General features: G+C 32.8%; 1 protein-coding gene and 1 pseudogene across 1 annotated transcript; both read right to left on the reverse strand.

Moving 5' to 3' along the window:
* Window positions 1–848: 848 nt before the first annotated feature.
* Window positions 849–9,450, reverse strand: LOC128168888 (uncharacterized; annotated as a pseudogene).
* A 5,535-nt stretch (window positions 9,451–14,985) lies between these two features.
* LOC128168883 (uncharacterized) lies at window positions 14,986–19,473 on the reverse strand. Its single transcript, XM_052835030.1, has 4 exons — window positions 19,313–19,473; window positions 16,343–16,535; window positions 15,962–16,086; window positions 14,986–15,479 (listed from the first exon to the last, which is right to left on the reverse strand). The coding sequence occupies exons 1-4, from the start codon at window positions 19,353–19,355 to the stop codon at window positions 15,367–15,369; spliced, it is 474 nt and encodes a 157-aa protein (XP_052690990.1). The 5' UTR covers window positions 19,356–19,473; the 3' UTR covers window positions 14,986–15,366.
* Between the last annotated feature and the right edge of the window lie 2,082 nt (window positions 19,474–21,555).

Genomic DNA, 21,555 nt, shown 5'->3' on the forward strand with positions numbered 1-21,555 from the left:
TTCCCCAAAACATGAAATTTGTTACCACAAATTGGAAGAAATAGGTTATGACCGATTTTTAAAAAAAGAAATTGCGAATTCAAACTTTGAAATAACGAATTCAAGAATTCGTTATTTCAAATTTAATTTTTTAAAACAGATTTCAAAATTTGAAATAACAAATTCAGCGAATTTGTTATAACAGATTAAATTCGTTATAACGAATTCCTAAAATTTGTTATAACAAATTTACTTCGTTATAACGGATTCAAAAATTCGTTATAACGATTTAAATTCGTTTTGACAAATTCAAAAATTCGTTATATCAAATTCAAAAATATTTTTTGATAGGTCCTAAATGGGCTTCCGTAATAAAGAAAGTTGACGCAACCCCAGATAAAGTAGTGTGTTTGGACATATATATTGTTTTTTGTTGAATCTCCCAAGATATGACTAATTTAATGTGGAAGTTCAGTAGTTTATCTTCATCCCTAATTAAATCGTTTATTGTTTCTTTTAAAAGCAATTTTAGAAACCCGAAACTCAAGAATTGTGGCGAGTCGGTGAGTACACGAGTTGGTGATTTGCTTGCAAGAAAGAAATCCTCTATCCGTTATATAAATGGTTTATGTTCCCTATTTGGATCATAAACTTACAATGACAAAACGTGCGTTGTCTCCCTGTTAAAAGAAATCACTATTATTTGTATCTCTAGTATGTTCTTAGACTTATATGCTCCTTACGGTAACAAATGTCTGTACCAAGTCACAAATCCTTGACATAATGCTCAACAGTGATTCATTGAAAAAATACACATAAATGTATCGAATAGAACAATAGGATCTACATTTTTAATGGATGATATTTAAGTATGGTATGTGATATTTACAATACATTTCACATACATGTAGTTAAAAACAATGCAATAACAATATTTTTATTTCATATCTCGGATATTAAAATTTCATAAGCAACTGAATTGTTTTGTTGAATCAATTTTAGTTGGCTATTGCTTGCATTCATTTAAAGGTAGATTAAAGATAAATAAAACAAAAATCTCTCCGTCATACAGTGGCTTAGGATAAATTGGTGTTTTACATACGGTCGCTCTCTAATTCTCGCTGCTCTGCATTTTAACCGTAATCAATAACTTTCTTCACAATAAAAAGATTAGTAGATAAAAATTTAATATTTTAATTTAGACCACAAATAAACAGTTTAAATAGTATTAGTTTGATGAATAAAAAGATCAACATTAATAACAAATTAAAAAATTAACTCAACTACAAATAATCATCAGTTAAACAAAAGTTCAATGAATAAATGCATGTTATACAGAGTTTTAATTGTCTAATGTCATCCATGGTTGAGTACTCTGAAATATGGAATGAAGTTACTATCTAGGCCGGATAACTGGGGTGCTGGTGCATAGGATATCCGGGCTGTTGTTGCATAGAGTTGCTGGGATACCCGGTTTGCTGCATCATGGTGGTGGAATTTACTACTGTGACACCTACCAAAATTCAAAAACCCCGTATTGACTTGTGATATTTTTTTCTCAAAGAGTTAAATTCAAAATAGAATAAGGTTGAAGGGACATGTAAATACGATAGCATGCAAGCTTGATATATGTATCAGGGTAATGTTGTATAATTATCCTATTCTGTGGCAAAATGAACTCTGCTACATTTGAAGTTAGGCAAGAAAATGTAGTTTTGTCACCGACAAATTAAAGTTTTGTGTCTTTCCAGGAATACTTTTAAAGTGTCTGCGGTTTCATAATACCTATTTCAATTGATTATATAAAACTATTTTTGAAAAGACATTTCCAATAAGCTTTGTTTTTTCAAACGGATTATCCATGTAGGTTATTTCTAACATTTTATTTCGCACTTTACATATAAATCCATGAAAACATTTTTAAACTACGACCAATGAAAATTGTCGTATTTCTAGTGTATCATGCAAACACGCCCTGATTTATGTATCGCTCACCTGGATTGGCTCCGTGCATCAGCACGCCTGGGCGCCGACGGCATCTACAGCACGCCCTACAGATACAGACACACAGTCCAATGAACAGAATCAGTCCTCCTATACTGATCAACGAGGGCACCCAACTGTAAAATAAAAAGATACCAATAGAACATGTATATATACTTATTTGGTATTTTTCGTTCACAACTTCAAAAATCGTCGAAATTAAAGATATATTAAAGTTGCTAAACATAAGATATATAAACTAATACGATATCTTTTTAACTCAACGTATGTCTACTATATACGTTTTATTAATATATTCGTGGAGAATAGCATAGCACAAGTAAAATGAGTTTAAACATTTTGTCCCTCGATGACTTTATGAATTTACTTACGCATTGCTAGTAAAAAAAGCTGCACAGTAGTCCTTCTCTGAATCGAAGGAGCTTGTAATAGAAAGTTGTCGCAACAGACATATTTTCCTAGCCGAAAGCAACAATAGTTGCTACACCACTTTTCTTTGTTGTAAGAAAGAAGGCCATAATAGGCTTTACAACACTCTCCACATGAAACTAATGTTGGAACACCTACAAAAACACAAGCATTTTGAAATAATTTGTTCAATGCATGAAATATGAAAAAAAATCAACAGTTAGAGAATTTATAATACTTCAGAAATTAAAACATGTATATTAATTCTATCAGTGAGAATAATGGTACAAGAGCCAAACGGATTTAGTTTCACCTAGACAAGAATTAAAAATTTGTTAAACACTGACCGCCCCGACTCAAGAAGATGCAAAAATATAATTCAAACTTTGTGAAAAGGTATCTTATACTTGAAGTTAACTGGGATATATCGAGTCGACGTAAGAATGAACATAACAATTGTTAATTGATAATACGTCGTCGATATACATGAATGTTGAGTTGAAGGCCACAGCGAGTTATAAATTTTTTCACGTACATGTTTTTTGTATAAATTCTGCTTCATAAGAATACAAAAATAGGTCTGCTAACAATGGAGCATTATTGGTACCGATGGATTCCAACAGAATGTTGGAAGATTTGATTACCAAAACCTATACCATATTTTTAATGTCAACTTCAGAGTTCTTGTGTGTGTGCAATCAGAATGGTTTTTAATAAAATAATCTTTAAGAATTCCGCTGACATGGTAAGCATTTGTACGACTTTCATTTTTATTGGTGAAACAACTGTCGATGATATAAAAAAGCCTAGATTTTAATTTGTCATGGGGAGTGGTTGTTTAAAGCCTTGAAAAATCGTACGTTTTGATGCTATTAATTTTTGTAAGATTTTGTGACCTCAAAGTTTCAAATCATTCTTTAGAGTTTTTTAGTATACACGTCTGATTCACACCACTTCTGGAGTATACTGCTTAACAGTACTCTTGAAGTTTCTCCTCCAATACTGTAAGAATTTTAGCAAGGAGTAAAGAGGGAGGTTTGGTAGAACAACCTGCTATATATATATAATGTTGGAACACCTACAAAAACACAAGCATTTTGAAATAATTTGTTCAATGCATGAAATATGAAAAAAATCAACAGTTAGAGAATTATAATACTTCAAAAATTAAAACATGTATATTAATTCTATCAGTGAAAATAATGGCACAAGTACCAAACGGAATAAGTTTCACCAAGACAAGAATTAAAAAGTTTGTTAAACACTGACCGCCCCGACTCAAAGAGATGCAAAAATATAATTCAAACTTTATGAAAAGTTGTCATGAGTAATATAGACGTCATTATTCTAATATTCTGATATTTTTTTTCCCTTTGTATAAAGCGAAGGGAGAAGTTCAGATCAAATGTATCTTTAGAGTCTGGGGACTAGATAGATGTTACAAATGGTTTTGATAATTTACAGAGGACATTTACAACAAAAATTACTTTATAATCAAAAACTGCGGTTACGGTATATAATACAAACTTAACGGATTTTTATCTTGTTTAATATTAATTTGGAAAAAAAAATCCAAAAAGCTGTGTAACGTTAACTGATTTAAAGCTGCTTGGTCGATTTATTGGTAATTACAGTATCAAATAATTTCCCATTCAAACCAATGATCTTACAACGTTATGGAATTTCTCCGATTTACACTGTCCAATTAAATGAAAAAAAATGCCAATAAGAAACCTTCAACCATTTAAAAAATCTATAAAACAACATACAAATTCAAAGCAGAGCAATACGGACCTCCATAAAGATAGAGGAAGGATCAGGTGCCCAGGAGGAGTAAGCATCCTCTGCTGACCAGTCACACCCGCCGTGCGCCCAATGTGATATTGGTAAAAATCGGGAAAATGTCGTTATTTGATGAATGTATCATATTCAAGAAATACGGAGTAAAATTCGTGGACAATTCGGTATTCAATCAATAGTCAAGAGCAGAGCAATCACAGACAACTGGAAAAGCTCAGAGGCAGGATCAGGTGCCTAGGAGGAATAAGCATCCTCTGCTGACTGGTCACACCCACCGTGTGCTCTTTGTCGCTATCGAAAAAAAAAACCTAATACTAAGTGATCTTAGGTCTTCGTTGTTAACTAAATTAACATCACCAGTAATGACTTGTCCGGCAGGACTATAGTTGTAGGGTGAAGAAAACAATAAATCTAATCGAATAGTTAATTAAATTTTGATTCAATACGACTATTTTACTAGAACATCTATACGTGTTTATTTTTGATTTATCAAAACTAAAAACCGTTTCTTCTTCTGCATTAAAGCGTATCTATTTGACATCATTCCATATTGATTACCTGCACAATACCTGTTAACATCTACAAAGCTGACGTGTTATGCATTGTTAATTGTTCTCTGCTAGGGCGTGACGTACACTGTAGCTTGTTTTGTTTCTTTCGATTTTATGCGTTTTGGGGAATTGACGCTTATATGGGCGCTGAATGATTCCACGGAATCCTACGTTCACTTTCTCTTTACAAAAATTTATAGATTCAATAGATATATACAATTTAGGAAAAAAAGTCAACATTATGAAATTTAAATCATTAAGATAGGTATATAGAATCATTTTTTTCAAAAGAAAATTAACTGTTTTGCATTTAATGATGAATGTTACGTAATCTAATCAATATACTTTTAACTAAATTCAACCAAACATTGTATATAAGGTATGACAAGTTGCTAGAAATTGTCTCGATGATGAATAAATGCTTGATGAAACTGTCCACCATAAAATTTCTTTACAGTGGGAAAGAATTGCAATAGATACAAACAAACATAGCATCTTACCTAGAACCAGAAGGCAGCTAAGGTAGAGTTTTAGGCACGTCATACTCAATAAATATCACGTAAAATAATGTTAGCACCCGGATTAAATCGATCGGGTAGGTAAATGAGGGTAGGACCGTGTTAGATTTTAACGTTCCTGGATAATGCGTGGCTTTATTCATTAAATATGCATAACACTAAAAAAAACCAAATACTGTAAAACGAGAAAATATGGCGCAACTGCCTCTGAGCGCTAAAATTAATAGTGCGCCAACGATTTTTTATATGTATCAAATTTCTTCAAGTTGCAAATTAATAACGCCAGTCCATTTTTAAGGCTCAATAGAAGTGTTCATTTAAATATCAGATGATGTCGGTTCTGTTTGTTTAAACAATTACACAGGTAAACGGTATGTTCAAGTTCTTTAATCCAAGAGACAAATGTCTCATAGGTTATACATATGAACATATACATATTAAATAAACAGTAAGAAAAACAAAGTGTACATAATCAATTTGGATAATTCACACGGAGAGTTCGTTGCTTGTTTGCATAATATAAATATTTACCTAAATTACACATTTCTTTAGTATTAGAGGTAGATAATAACTGTATAACTTTATAGACACTTGGTTTTCGGGAGTAGTATTTTTTAATATACTTATCTCTTAAACTACAAAGTGATGGACAAATAAGTAAAAAATGGAACTCATCTTCAATTACATTTAAGTTGCAAGATTCACATTTTCGACAATCACGTGTTAAATTATCATACCTCCCTGTTTCAATCTTTAAGTCATGTGAGGACAACCGTAAGCGTGTAATTAATTTACGATATTTTACATGAATTGGTTTCTTTAGGTAAACTTGTAAACAAAAATGATCAACAACATGTTTATATAATATACATTTTGATGCATTGCTTATATCGTTAACAACTTTTTGTTTAAAGACATCACACATTCTATTAAATATAATATCTAAAATAACAGACTCTTTCATAGTACTTTGATAGAAATCGGCTAAGCCTAAGATGGACAATTCTTTCCTAATATTTGAAATCCATATGTCATTATTTTTCACCATGTCTTCGTAGCATGCTTTTAAAATACAGTTTTTACTGTTTCTTAATTTAAACCAGTATTTAAAAAATTTTTGTTTCCTGAAAATCTCTAATGGAAATCTATCTACTTCATAATAAACTGCACTGTTGCAAGTATTTTTTCTGACACCCAAAACCTTCTTACAAAAATTTATATGGACTTTTTCTACATCTTGACCTTTATGGAATCCCCAAATTTCAGCACCATAACTAAGTACACTTTTTACATAAGTATCAAAAACATTCAATTGAGTTTCAACATTAAAATTCAAATCTTTCATTTTACTAGATATGCTGAACATTGCTTTATTTCCCTGTGCTGCACAGTGCTTTTGTGTAGATAAAAATTTACCATTGTAGTTAAACAACATACCAAGATAGTTAAATTGATTCACTACTTCTACGTATTTGCTATTGTATTCCCATTTTTCATTATCTTTAACACATTTTCCGTTTCTAAAAATTACAATTTTGGTTTTTTGTACATTAACAGATAAGTTCCATTCATCAGTATATCTGTGCAATGTGTTCAGCATATCCTGTAAACCCTCGGGCGATTCTGCCAAAAGGACAGTATCATCAGCATACATAATTAAAAACATATTAATCATTTGTAATTCAATTGATGTACAATTACTATTTATAAAATATCTTTCAAAATCATTAAGGTACATTGAAAATAATAATGGAGACACTATTTCACCTTGTAGAACTCCAGCTGAGATTCTAAATGTTTCTGTAAATGTTATGTTTAACACATGCTCTTACATTTTTATATAGAGACTTAATAATACGTAACAATTTTCCTCCAAAACCCTCCATTTGCAATTTATACCATAGTTTTGATCTATCAATTAAGTCAAAGGCCTTTGTATAATCCACAAAACAACAGTACAATCTTTTTTTGTTTTTTAAAGTTCTACTTATGAGATTCTGTAGTACAAATATGGCATCAATTGTACCTACCCCTGGTTTAAAACCAAACTGAGCGTCAGTAATGATATTATATCTCTGGTCCTATTCTAACAATCTAGTATTTATAATACTTGTAAATAGTTTTGCCAAGCAACTAACTAATGTGATACCTCTATAATTGTTTAAATCTTGCATTTCACCTTTTTTAAAAATTGGTACAATACAACCTTTTGACCAATTGTCTGGGTAAAAACCAGAGTCGAATATATTATTAAAAAGTCTACACAAAATAGGTATCATAACCTCTTTACATTTCGAAAAAAATTCATTAATTACACCATCTTCAGCATTACTCTTGTTACTTTTCAGTTTCAAAATAGCTTTCTCAACCTCTAATTCTGAAATACACACATCTAACTCTTCATAACATGGTAATATTTCATAATCATCACTAGTGTTGTCATAAGTAGTAGTTTTTACATTTTCAAAAAGGTGTTTAAAATGCTCAAAAAACTCTTTGGCACTTACATCACAACTGATTTTTTTATTATTCTTAAATAAACGAAAAAACTGCTTTGGGTTACATTTTCTTAGGTATTCCATTCTGTCTCCCTGATATCGTTCGTAGTTATGCTTAAACTTCTGGACTGTTTTTTTATAAACCTTTTTCTTTGCACAAAGTACAATTCTATTTACATCCGACTTGCATACATTAAAATTATGCAGTGCACCTCTATAATTACGGTATTTTGATTTACAAATATCATTAAACCAGGGTTTATCAATACAACGTTCTGCATCTGTAACTGTATTTGCCAGTCCACCAGTGATAATACAATAGGGCTTCATTATTTTACAGAGTGTCTTACTAAAATTCGCTACACAATTGTCAACATCTTCTTGTGTATATAACTGGTTTTCTACATATGACAAAAATAAATCATAGTGTTCACTTATTGACCACGTAGCTTCTAAATCAACACCTTCTTTCCATCTAACTGAAGTACATTGATTTATACTCCCGTTCCCTTGTGAAGTGTTTGCACATCACAAGGCTTTTGATCCCCCATCTATGTAGTTAGTTTTAATACAAAAAGAAACAGGTGCATGATCGGAGAAGCAGTTAAAAATACCTGTTGAAAAATAAGCAATATTGTCAAAATTGTACACATCTGTAAGTAAATAATCTATCGTACTAGTTCCATTGGCGTTATAAAAAGTGATATTACCATTATAGTCATTTTCATTTCTTCCATTAACAATTTTCAATCCTGTAGTTCTACACAAATTAATCAACTTTTTACCAAAGTTGTTAACTCCTCTGTCTGCATTATGTCTACAGTATACATTGGCATTAATGTCATAGTCTACAAATAACTGTAAATTATTTTCTACTGACTTTTCAAGCTTGTCATCAGAAATAAAATCATCCAAAGTTCCACACCGGGCATTAAAGTCCCCTACCACATATATATGACCTTTACGGTGAAAACTACAATAAGATTCTTCTAAATAATCAAAAATATCAACTTTCTCTTTTTTATAAAACACACTACTTTCTGGGGGTATATAACATGCGGCTACAAAAATGGGTGTACCTTGTTTACTTTTATGTTCAAAACGTATCCACACAACAGTACTACAAAATTGGTCTACAATTGATATGTTCATGTCGAACATGTTTTTAATAAAGATAACAATGCCACCTCCTTTTCCATTTGTTCTATGAAAACTATAATTATTATATCCATGTAGATCGAAACAATCATCTTGATTTATCCAACATTCTAATAAAATAATTATATCATATTTTATTATAAGTTCTACAAAATCTAGATTATCTAGTTTAGTTTTTAGGCCTTTATTAACATTCCATGCGATGATAGATAAATCCTCACTCCTACTCCCGAGCCTGTCCTAGTGACCGGTAGAATGTCCAGTGTACGCGTTGGAGGCGACTGTACTGTACGCGGTCGTTGGATGTGTAGTCTGTCTTTCATGCCGTCCTGCTGTTTCGTTGGGTCGTCCTTGGGCTCCTGTCGATCGAGTTATGTGTTGCGCGTGTGTGGCTGCGTGGCGTTGTTGTCTATTATCTGGAGTTCCTGTGTGGTGTTCGTCTCTGCTTTCTGGACCTTTATATAACTTTCCGTTCACATACAGACGATCTTTCACTAGTTTGGTTCTGTTTCCTTGACTTCTGAGTTCCCTCATGATAGGATAGAGTTGTTTTCGTCTTTCCTCAATAGCGTGCGGGAATTGTTCATTTATGCCGAATCCACTTCCTTTTAATTTATAGGCTCTTTCTAGAACACTTACTCGGTCATTTTCATAAAGGAATTTCGCAACTGTTCTGTTGAAATCGACCGAACCGATGTACGTTACAGAACTCCACTTTCCAGTCAACTCCTAATTCAAAATATATGAAGTCCCGCAATTTGCCCTCCGTGTCCTCTTCCTTTGTTTCCCCACCTAGCCCCGTAAACACAAGATTGTATTTCATAGAGCGGCATTGCAGATCGACGATTGAATCCTTCAGTTGCCCAATGTCTTATTTTTCTGTTTGTAGAGATTTAATGTCTCTCTTCATTTCGTCTAATAGCTCTTTCTGTGATTGTTCCTTTCTATTCATGCTGATTCTCATTTCTTGGATATTTTTTTCAAAATCATGCACTTTATTTGATACAAATCCAGCACTTTTTTCTAGTTCTATCGTTTTTTCTTTGACAGCTGTTAATCTAGTGTCCGTCTCTTTAAGTTTAGTCTCTGTTTCTTTAAATTTACTTTCGTGGGTATTTCGACACTGGAAAGTCTTGAGTCAATGGAAAGTAACTTTTGTTCTATTGTGTCAAGCTTCCCTAATTTTCTAATCACTATGTCTAGTTTTTTATTTGTGTCTTTTATTTGTTTTTCAACATTTGATTCTCTGAAGACTTGATCAGCTGTTGGGGTACTTACTGGGGTAGATGTTTTGACGATGTCGCTGTCCCCATATAGTACTCTTTCGGCTTGCCCTATAACTTCACTTATTGGTAACGAATCACTCGCTGACTTGTCTAATAATTGTTCATTATCTGTAGTGTCTTCACTATTTTTCTTTTTCCGCTTTTTTGACTGTTTATCACTACCACCCATTATGAACTAGGTAAACACCAATGTAAACAACCCTTATGTCACCCCTGACTACTCACACTACCAGTCTATTAATAGTTTTTGCGTCACGGTGTTGTGCCCTGTTCACTCAGGTAGAACTCAGGTAGAACAAAAAATGCACAAAAAACATCTAAATGCATCAATGTTAGGAACATTTGTTCAACACGCAGTGTACCCAGGTGTGCAATGCACGTGTACTAACCTATCTGCAAAGTTGTAAACCGATCAGCGCTCTATATATTGCTGAATTTGAGAAAAATTGCGACGTACACCTCTGCTACGTGCTACCTGTTTGAACTCCCAGAAGTGAAAAAAAAAAAAAAATTGGGCTTCTCTCCATGCCACTTCCATTTAGCGCCTCGAGGTGAAAATGTGATCAAGCGTGGCGATCGTTAACGCTGACAATACATGATTGATCATAATTTCTTTGATCTCTGATTAGTGGATATAAAAATAACAAGACGATACCTATTTTTGTTTTTTTTAAATGTAAAATTACTGTGAAAAAGATTCTCTCATGGTGATCGAAACTCCAAATGTAACATTCGATTTCTCTTTTAGTTTCGGGACTCTTCTAGTGTTATCCAAGTCGACACGTTAAATTCAAAGTCCGATCACTCAAATTTGTTTACCAACAAAAATTACACATCATCGCCAATAAATGAAGTTTTCATATCTATCTACTGACGATTTACACAAAAGTAAGTGTATTGTTCTCAACGACAGTTTGCCGTGCATGCGAGATAGAAATCAAAGTCGTTGTGTTCACGTGCTTGAGTGAACACAGAACTAAATTTTGGGCGTGATCGTTTATCAAACAACATTTTTTGTTTTCTTTTTTAAAGAAAATGTGCATGCGCTAAAATATAATTGCGCTAATGTACTAGCACTTGCGTTTGCGCTAAAATACGTATGCGCCAAATTTTCTCGTTTAACAGTACAAATTCTTGTCTAAATACTTAAAACCACAGGTAAATTGTCGGAACTGTTCGGAACATTTCGTGATATCCCCCCGTAATTGTTACGTCATGCCCGTGCAGGCATTGAAAGTAATTTACAATATCACAATATAAGAACAGAATATATTTTCTAATGCAAGCTAAAAACGATATGTACAGAGTTTACGTGCTTTTGAATAATTCTTTGAGATGATATTGTTCTGTTAAAGTGGTACAGACCCTAACAGGTCATATACAATGTACCATCTACGGAAAAATGCGACCATTTTAAAATGATGATAGGGGGATAATCCATTTTGTAATATGATGACAATTTTGAAACTATATGCTGTCATTAGACAGTTATACCCGCACCAAGTGTTTGCCCATAAATAACACTGTTTTGCACCAGTTTAATTAGAAATGAATGCCACATCCAAGCTCCGGTAATACATTTAAAAATTATAATTTTCATAACTGAAGGATGAGATCCCTTCCCATATGATAATACACATGAGCAGCACTTTATGTGCATTTTGGGGTTGAACTATTTGCAGTGAATTTTCAGTTAATCAATAATCTTAACATTTCAAGTCAAAGAAAGTATAATGGTTTATATAATTATTACAAACAAAATTAAATTATGCCCCCTCCCCGTGGCTGTTGCCGGTTTTAGATTTGCTTCTGTGTGCCTACATGTACATCATCGTGTCCACAGATTTAGAGAAGGGGTGGGAGTGAAGGTTCCAGACCCCCCCCCCCCCAATGAAAATTCATTTATATCAATTGTAAAATTACCAATCCATTACTGGTCCGATTTACTGACGCCAAAAAAAATCCGTTGAATGAATGTGCAACTAGTCCAAATTTTCTATTCACACACGCCTTGCCGGTAGAGCTCGCTTCGCGCCGGCGCTGCGCGCCGGCGAGCTGCGCTCGCTATTACAGTCGATTGACTAGATAGAATGGTCTATCCTTAAAATGACAGATGTCCAGCTAACCCGGTTAAATGATAGAATTTGTCCCCTTTACTGTAATTCTTAGTAGCAAATGAAAAAAGAAATATCTCTGTTGTATCTTGCCTATATTTTCATTTGATTGGTCTCAAATACCTACAATTTTGCTCATTTATAACCCCATTTAATTAAGGTACTTCACTACACCGAGGCTTATACTTTTTAAGACACTACGTCACAAGATGGCGATTTTAATGTTTTGTTAAATTGTTTGTATCAATCGATTCAGATGTCTATCGTCATAGCTCAGTGGTTAAAGTATCAGGCTTGTGAACCGCAGGTCATGAGTTCGAATCCACCTGGGGCTTTTGTTCATGTTAACTGAATGAAATTTTTGAGAATATCATTTTTTATCTAAAATTGCAAATTTTTTCGCCTATTTGACATATATACATATTATCCATCATGCATTCTATCATAATGAAGTAATTTTCTGTTGATTTGAGAAACTTTTTCAAGGTGTAGTGAGGTACCTTAACCACAATAACGGTTTTGGCAATGAAATCACTGGTCGCCATGTTAATGATAATATCCAACATATTTTTAGTGCAAAATGGCAGGCAAATTCAAACAGAGACACTTATTGCCTCTGCTGGGGTTTGAACCAGGGTCCTCTGGCACGCCAGTCCAGCACTCTACCGATCGAGCTAAAGGGTTAACCCACTAGCCAGAGCTAGTAGGAATGCCATATACCTGACTCTACCACAGATATATTCACAAAATGCCTTGGTATGACCCATTATATTAATAATGAATATTTTGTGGACTTAATTACATATGCATTTTCAAAAAGGTTTGTAACATAATTGCTGTGTTTTACCCCTGCAGATTGTTTTTAACAGACTTAAAGTCGATGCGATTTAAGCAGATCCGCTTTGCAGCTGCTACATTGCAAGTATATGGAACAAATTCTTACTGTGACCTGAGCGTAGCCTGGTCACGGTAAGACTATTCTTTCTATAGATTGACCAGTACTGAATAGGGTATAGATTTGGCAGTGCTTTAAATGTTCCTGGGTGTTGTTTTGAATTTATTTATTTTTTGCTGATGTACGCTATATTATTGCTGATAGTAATGCGATATTGCTGTATTTAGAATTTTGTCCTAAAAACTTAAATGGGAAGCCGTTTTACCATTTACGAATAAATCGATAAGTTCTGAATAACATAGCTGCTTCCATGGAAATCGAATGCAGATAGTTTTAGCCCTATTTAAACACCATCAATTGAACCTGTTGAATAAGAGGTTTGATGCATAGCAACCAGCGATTGGCAATTCTTTAAACCTATACAGTTTATTTCATTTGCATGGATTTAACAAACAAGATCACTATAACAATACTTTAGACTACATGTAATTTCTAAATTCCAATATCTTGTCAGAGTACAGTTGCCGCGCCTCCATTCATCATTACTGTGGTTCAATATGATTTATTTAAGGCTTAGTAAGAACATTTAATGAATTCCAGAAGTAATTTTTTAAATCTATTCCTTCATATAATCCTGAAACAGACAAAAACAAATTGAGTTTTTGGAATTTGTAAAATGGCAGCTTAATGAGATTTTGCATCTTCCTGCATTTTTTAGAATTTATATCATGCATAAGTGCATGCTTATATTGGTATGTAAGAATAATACCAAACCAACTTTTGATAAAAGAAATATTGTTACATGTGAATATATAAGGCGTCAAGAGACTATTTTATGCACATAATAACGTTGCAATGACCTGGCAAAGCAAAAGTTTAATATTGGTTGACTAATGTAAGACTGTAGTATTGAATACGTACATGTATATGACCGCAAAAAAATGAAACTACTGCAAAATTTAAACAAGCATTATAAGTGTAATATATTAAAGGCAATAATTTTTTCTCCAACTTTTATTTCCATAACTATTTGCTATTCAACATATGAACTATTAATTCGGAACTGGTCATATCGTTATATCAAATTCAAAAATATTTTTTGATAGGTCCTAAATGGGCTTCCGTAATAAAGAAAGTTGACGCATCCCCAGATAAAGTAGTGTGTTTGGACATATATATTGTTTTTTGTTGAATCTCCCAAATCACGACTAATTTGATGTGGAAGTTCAGTAGTTTATCTTCATCCCTAATTAAATCGTTTATTGTTTCTTTTAAAAGCAATTTTAGAAACCCAAAACTCAAGAATTGTGGCGAGTCGGTGAGTACACGAGTTGGTGATTTGCTTGCAAGAAAGAAATCCTCTATCCGTTATATAAATGGTTTATGTTCCCTATTTGGATCATAAACTTACAATGACAAAACGTGCGCTGTCTCCCTGTTAAAAGAAATCACTATTATTTGTATCTCTAGTATGTTCTTAGACTTATATGCTCCTTACGGTAACAAATGTCTGTACTAAGTCACAAATCCTTGACATAATGCTCAACAGTGATTCATTGAAAAAATACACATAACTGTATCGAAAAGAACAATAGGATCTACATTTTTAATAGATGATATTTAAGTATGGTATGCGATATTTACAATACATTTCACATAAATGTAGTTAAAAATAATGCAATAACAATATTTTTATTTCATATCTCGGATATTAAAATTTCATAAGCAACTGAATTGTTTTGTTGAATCAATTACAGTTGGCTATTGCTTGCATTCATTTAAAGGTAGACTAAAGATAAATAAAACAAAAATCTCTCCGTCATACAGTGGCTTAGGATAAATTGGTGTTTTACATACGGCCGCTCTCTAATTCTCGCTGCTCTGCATTTTAACCGTAATCAATAACTTTCTTCAGAATAAAAAGATTAGTAGATAAAAATTTAATATTTTAATTTAGACCACAAATAAACAGTTCAAATAGTATTAGTTTGATGAATAAAAAGATCAACATTAATAACAAATTAAAAAATTAACTCAATTACAAATAATCATCAGTTAAACAAAAGTTCAATGAATAACTGCATGTTATACAAAGTTTTAATTGTCTAATGTCATCCATGGTTGAGTACTCTGAAATATAGAATGAAGTTACTATCTAGGCCGGATAACTGGGGTGCTGGTGCATAGGATATCCGGGCTGTTGTTGCATAGAGTTGCTTGGATACCCGGTTTGCTGCATCATGGTGCTGGAATTTACTACTGTGACACCTACCAAAATTCAAAAACCCCGTATTGATTTGTGATATTTTTTTCTCAAAGAGTTAAATTCAAAATAGAATAAGGTTGAAGGGACATGTAAATACGATAGCATGCAAGCTTGATATATGTATCAGGGTAATGTTGTATAATTATCCTATTCTGTGGCAAAATGAACTCTGCTACATTTGAAGTTAGGCAAGAAAATGTAGTTTTGTCACCGACAAATTAAAGTTTAGTGTCTTTCCAGGAATACTTTTAAAGTGCCTGCGGTTTCATCATACCTATTTCAATTGATTATATAAAACTATTTTTGAAAAGACATTTCCAATAAGCTTTGTTTTTTCAAACGGATTATCCATGTAGGTTATTTCTATCATTTTATTTCGCACTTTACATATAAATCCATGAAAACATTTTTAAACTACGACCAATGAAAATTGTCGTATTTCTAGTGAATCATGCAAACACGCCCTGATTTATGTATCGCTCACCTGGATTGGCTCCGTGCAGCACCCCGCCTGTGGACCGACTGCTGCCACAGCACCGTCTACAGATACAGACACACAGTCCAATGAACAGGATCAGTCCTCCAATGCTGATTAACACAGGCACCCAACTATAAAATAAAAAGATACCAATAGAACATGTACATATACTTATTTGGTATTTTTCGTTCACAACTTAAAAAATCGTCGAAATTAATGATATATTAAAGTTGCTAAACATTAGATATATAAAACTAATACGATATTTTTTTAACTCAACGTATGTTTACTTTATAAGTTTTATCAACATACTCGTGGAGAATAGCATAGCACAAGTAAAATGAATTTAAACATTTTGTCCCTCGATGACTTTATGAATTTACTTACGCATTGCTAGTAAAAAAAGCTGCACAGAAGTCTCTTCTCTGAATCGAAGGAGCTTGTAATAGAAAGCTGTCGCAACAGTCATATTTTCCTAGCTGAAAGCAACAATAGTTGCTACACCACTTTTCTTTGTTGTAAGAAAGGAGGCTAAAATGGGCTCTACAACACTCTCCACATAAAACTAATGTTGGAACACCTACAAAAACACAAACAATTTGAAATAATTTGTTCAATGCATGATATATGAAAAAAAAAATCAACAGTTAGAGAATTATAATACTTCAAAAATGAAAACATGTATATTAATTCTATCAGTGAAAATAATGGCACAAGTACCAAACGGATTTAGTTTCACCTAGACAAGAATTAAAAAGTTTGTTAAACACTGACCGCCCCGACTCAAAAAGATGCAAAAATATAATTCAAACTTTGTGAAAAGTTGTCTTGAGTAATATAGACGTCATTATTCTAATATTCTGATATTTTTTTTCCCTTTGTATAAAGCGAAGGGAGAAGTTCAGGTCAACTGTATCTATAGAGTCTGGGGACTAGATAGACGTTACAAATGGTTTTGACAATTTACAGAGTACATTTACAACAAAAATTACGTTATAATCAAAATCTGCGGTTACGGTATATAATACAAACTTAACGGATTTTTATCTTGTTTAATATTAATTTGGAAAAAAAATCCAAAAAGCTGTGTAACATTAACTGTTTTCAAGCTGCTTGGTCGATTTATTGGTAATTACAGTATCAAATAATTTCCCATTCAAACCAATGATCTTACAACGTTATGGAATTTCTCCGATTTACACTGTCCAATTAAATGAAAAAAATGCCAATAAGAAACTTTCAACCATTTAAAAAATCTATAAAACAACATACAAATTCAAAGCAGAGCAACACGGACCTCCATAAAGATAGAGGTAGGGTCAGGTGCCCAGGAGGAGTAAGCATCCTCTGCTGACCAGTCACACCCGCCGTGCGCCCAATGTCATATTGGTAAAAATGTCATTATCGGAAAAATGTCGTTATTTGATGAATATACATGTATCATATTCGAGAAAAACGGAGTAAAATTCGTGGACAATTCGGTATTCAATCAATAGTCAAGAGCAGAGCAATCACAGACCACTGAAAAAGCTCAGAGGCAGGATCAGGTGCCTAGAAGGAATAAGCATCCTCTGCTGACTGGTCACACCCACCGTGTGCTCTTTGTCGCTATCGAAAAAAACACCCTGAAAATTCTGTAATCAATTAGGTGAATAAATATGGTCTAACAATTAGTATGATAAACGTCAGTCAGCGTACGACCCAGTTGAAAATTGTATTTCCTGATTTGGTCGTTGTAACGACCATAGAAGTTACGAAAAGATGACTTCAAATAGACTGTTGATAGTCCTGTTTTATCAACTTGTTTGTCAGTAGCTTGCCTCGCCGTATAAACTGTTCATACAAAGAGCATGCCCTTGCGTATCGAATTAAGTGAGAGACAAAAAAAACACTACATGCAGGTGATGAAGGGATATTGCTACGTACGTAAAGAAATTTGACCAAAAAAAAATTGAAGTCATCGCGTTTATCAAAAAGTTTTGTTGTTAGGTTACCATCAGTATGAAACAGATGACACAGACTCTGTGGTATCTTTTATTTGAAGTTAACTGGGATATATCGAGTCGACGTAAGAATTAAAATAACAATTGTTAATTGATAATACGTCGTCGATATACATGAATGTTGAGTTGAAGGCCCCAGCGAGTTATTTATTTTTTTCCACCTACAGGTAGTAGTATTACCATGCTATTTCTTTGAAATGCAAATATTAAAATGTGCCTTACAAACAAAGACAACGTAGTTACTTGCCTAATCAGCAGGGATCAGTACATACAGATCTTGCAATCTATCTAGTTCTTTTCTCACTTCTGCTTTATTGAAAACAGAAGGATAGATGATAGATTCATTTGACCTCTCAGTCGTTTAATACGAGATTTTAATTTACATGTGATGCTTTTAACCCACTCTGACAAGGTGTCAATGTCTTCTTTTTCAGATTTTAGCCATCAGTTGGCGTAATCTTCAACAGAATTCATGATATATATAAAATTACGACGTCATATGAGGGATCTAGGCTCCCTAAATTTTGGTCTTTTCATACTAAGTGATGTTAGGTCTTCGTTGTTAACTAAATTAACATCACCAGTAATGACTTGTCCGGCAGGACTATAGTTGTAGGGTGAAGAAAACAAAAAATCTAATCGAATAGTTAATTAAATTTTGATTCAATACGACTATTTTACTAGAACATCTATACGTGTTTATTTTTGATTTATCAAAACTAAAAACCGTTTCTTCTTCTGCATTAAAGCGTATCTATTTGACATCATTCCATATTGATTACCTGCACAATACCTGTTAACATCTACAAAGCTGACGTGTTATGCATTGTTAATTGTTTTCTGCTAGGGCGTGACGTACACTGTAGCTTGTTTTTTTTCTTTCGATTTTATGCGTTTTTGGGAATTGACGCTTATATGGGCGCTGAATGTTTCCACGAAATCCTACGTTCACTTTCTCTTTACAAAAATTTATAGATTCAATAGATATATACAATTTAGGAAAAAAAGTCAACATTGTGAAATTTAAATCATTAAGATAGGTATATAGAATCATTTTTTTTCAAAAGAAAATTAACTGTTTTGCATTTAATGATGAATGTTACGTAATCTAATTAATATACTTTTAACTAAATTCAAAAAAAAAGAAAATTAACTGTTTTGCATTTAATGATGAGTGTTACGTAATCTAATCAATATACTTTTAACTAAATTCAACCAAACATTGTATATAAGGTATGACAAGTTGCTGGAAATTGTCTCGATGATGAATGAATGCTTGATGAAACTGTCCACCATAAAATTTCTTTACAGTGTGAAAGAATTGAAATAGATACAAACAAACATAGCATCTTACCTAGAACCAGAAGGCAGCTAAGGTAGAGTTTTAGGCACGTCATACTCAATAAATATCACGTAAAATAATGTTAGCACCCGGATTAAATCGATCGGGAAGGTAAATGAGGGTAGGACCGTGTTAGATTTTAACGTGCCTGGATAATGCGTGGCTTTATTCATTAAATATGCATAACTAAAAAAACAAAAAAACAAATACAAATACAAATTCTTGTCAAAATATTTGAAACCAAATCGCAAATCGAAGGAGCTCGTAATCGATAGTTGTTGCAACAGTCATATTTTCCTAGCTGAAAGCAACAATAGTTGCTACACCACTTTTCTTCGTTGTAAGAAAGGGGGTCATAATGGGCTCTACAACACTCTCCACATAAAACTAATGTTGGAACACCTACAAAAACACAACCATTTTGAAATAATTTGTTCAATGCATGATATATGAAAAAAAAAATCAACAGTTAGAGAATTTATAATACTTAAGAAATTAAAACATGTATATTAATTCTATCAGTGAAAATAATGTCACCAGTACCAAACGGATTTAGTTTCACCTAGACAAGAATTAAAAAGTTTGTTAAACACTGACCGCCCCGATTCAAAATAGATGCAAAAATAGAATTCAAACTTTGTGAAAAATTGTCATGAGTAATATAGACGTCATTATTCTAATATTCTGATATTTTTTTCCCTTTGTATAAAGCGAAGGGAGAAGTTCGGGTCAAATGTATCTTTAGAGTCTGGGGACTAGATAGGCGTTACAAATGGTTTTGATAATTTACAGAGGACATTTACAACAAAAATTACTTTATAATCAAAAACTGCGGTTACGGTATATAATACAAATTTAACGTACTTTTATCTTGTATAATATTAATTTGAAAAAAAAATCCAAGAAGCTGTATAACTGCTGTAAAGCTGTTTGGTCGATTTATTGGTAAAAACAGTATCAAATAGTTTCCCATACAAACCAATGATCTGGATGGTCGTTATGGAACGTTATGGAATTTCTCCGATTTACACTGTCCAATTAAATGAAAAAATGTAAATAAGAAACCTTCAGCCATTTAAAAAATCTATAAAACAGAAAAATTGTCCTGTAGGACTATAGTTGTAGGGTGAAGAAAACAATAAATCTAATCGAATAGTTAATTAAATTTTGATTCAATTCGACTATTTTACTAGGACATCTATACGTGTTTATTTTTGATTTATCAAAACGAAAAACCGTTACTTCTGAATTAAAGCGTATCTATTTGACATCATTCCATATTGATTACCTGCACAATACCTGTTAACATCTACAAAGCTGACGCGTTATGCATTTAAATCCCGATAATGCAGAGTGTTACTGGTAAATAAGTTAATTGTTCTCTGCTGGGGCGTGACGTACACTGTAGCTTGTTTTTCTGTTTTGTTTTGTTTTTTTTGTTTTTTTTTGATTTTATGCGTTTTTGGGAATTGACGATTATATGGGGGTTGAATGATTCCACGAAATCCTACGTTCACTTTCTCTTTACAAAAATTTATAGATTCAATAGATATATACAATTTAGGAAAAAAAGTTAACATTGTGAAATTTAAATCATTAAGATAGGTATATAAAATCATTTCTTTTCAAAAGAAAATTAACTGTTTTGCATTTAATGATGAATGTTACGTAATCTAATCAATACACTTTTAACTAAATTTAACCAAACTTTGTATATAAGGTATGACAAGTTGCTGGAAATTGTCTCGATGATGAATGAATGCTTGATGAAACTGTCCACCATAAAATTTCTTTACAGTGTGAAAAAATTGCAATAGATACAAACAGACATAGCATCTTACCTAGAACCACAAGGCAGGTTAGGTTGAGTTTTAGGCACGTCATACTCAATAAATATCACGTAAAATAATGTAAGCATCCGGATTAAAACGATCGGGAAGGTAAATGAGGGTAGGACCGTGTTAGATTTTAACGTGCCTGGATGATGCGTGGCTTTATCCATTAAATATGCATAATAAAAAAAAACCAAACAAATACAAATTCTTGTCAAAATATTTAAAACTACAGGTAAATTGTAGGAACTGTTCGGAACACTTCGTGATATCCCCCCGTAATTGTTACGTCATGCCCGTGCAGGCATTGAAAGTGATTTACAATATCACAATATAAGAACAGAATATATTTTCTAATGCAAGCTAAAAAAAAAAGATTTTTACAGAGTTTACGTGCTTTTGAATAATTCTTTGAGATGATAT

Source organism: Crassostrea angulata, unplaced genomic scaffold, assembly GCF_025612915.1.
Source record: "Crassostrea angulata isolate pt1a10 unplaced genomic scaffold, ASM2561291v2 HiC_scaffold_66, whole genome shotgun sequence".
Taxonomy (NCBI): Eukaryota; Metazoa; Mollusca; class Bivalvia; order Ostreida; family Ostreidae; genus Magallana; species Magallana angulata.

What these genes read in the sequence shown, in the direction of transcription:
- LOC128168883 (XM_052835030.1), bottom strand. Translation starts at nt 19,355, where the DNA reads ATGACGTGCCTAAAACTCTACCTTAGCTGCCTTCTGGTTCTAG. An exon ending in TAGCTGCCTTCTGGTTCTAG is followed by an intron (nt 16,536 to 19,312) that starts GTAAGATGCTAT and finishes GTGTTTTTGTAG; the next exon opens with GTGTTCCAACATTAGTTTTA. An exon ending in GCTGCACGGAGCCAATCCAG is followed by an intron (nt 15,480 to 15,961) that starts GTGAGCGATACA and finishes GAATTTTGGTAG; the next exon opens with GTGTCACAGTAGTAAATTCC.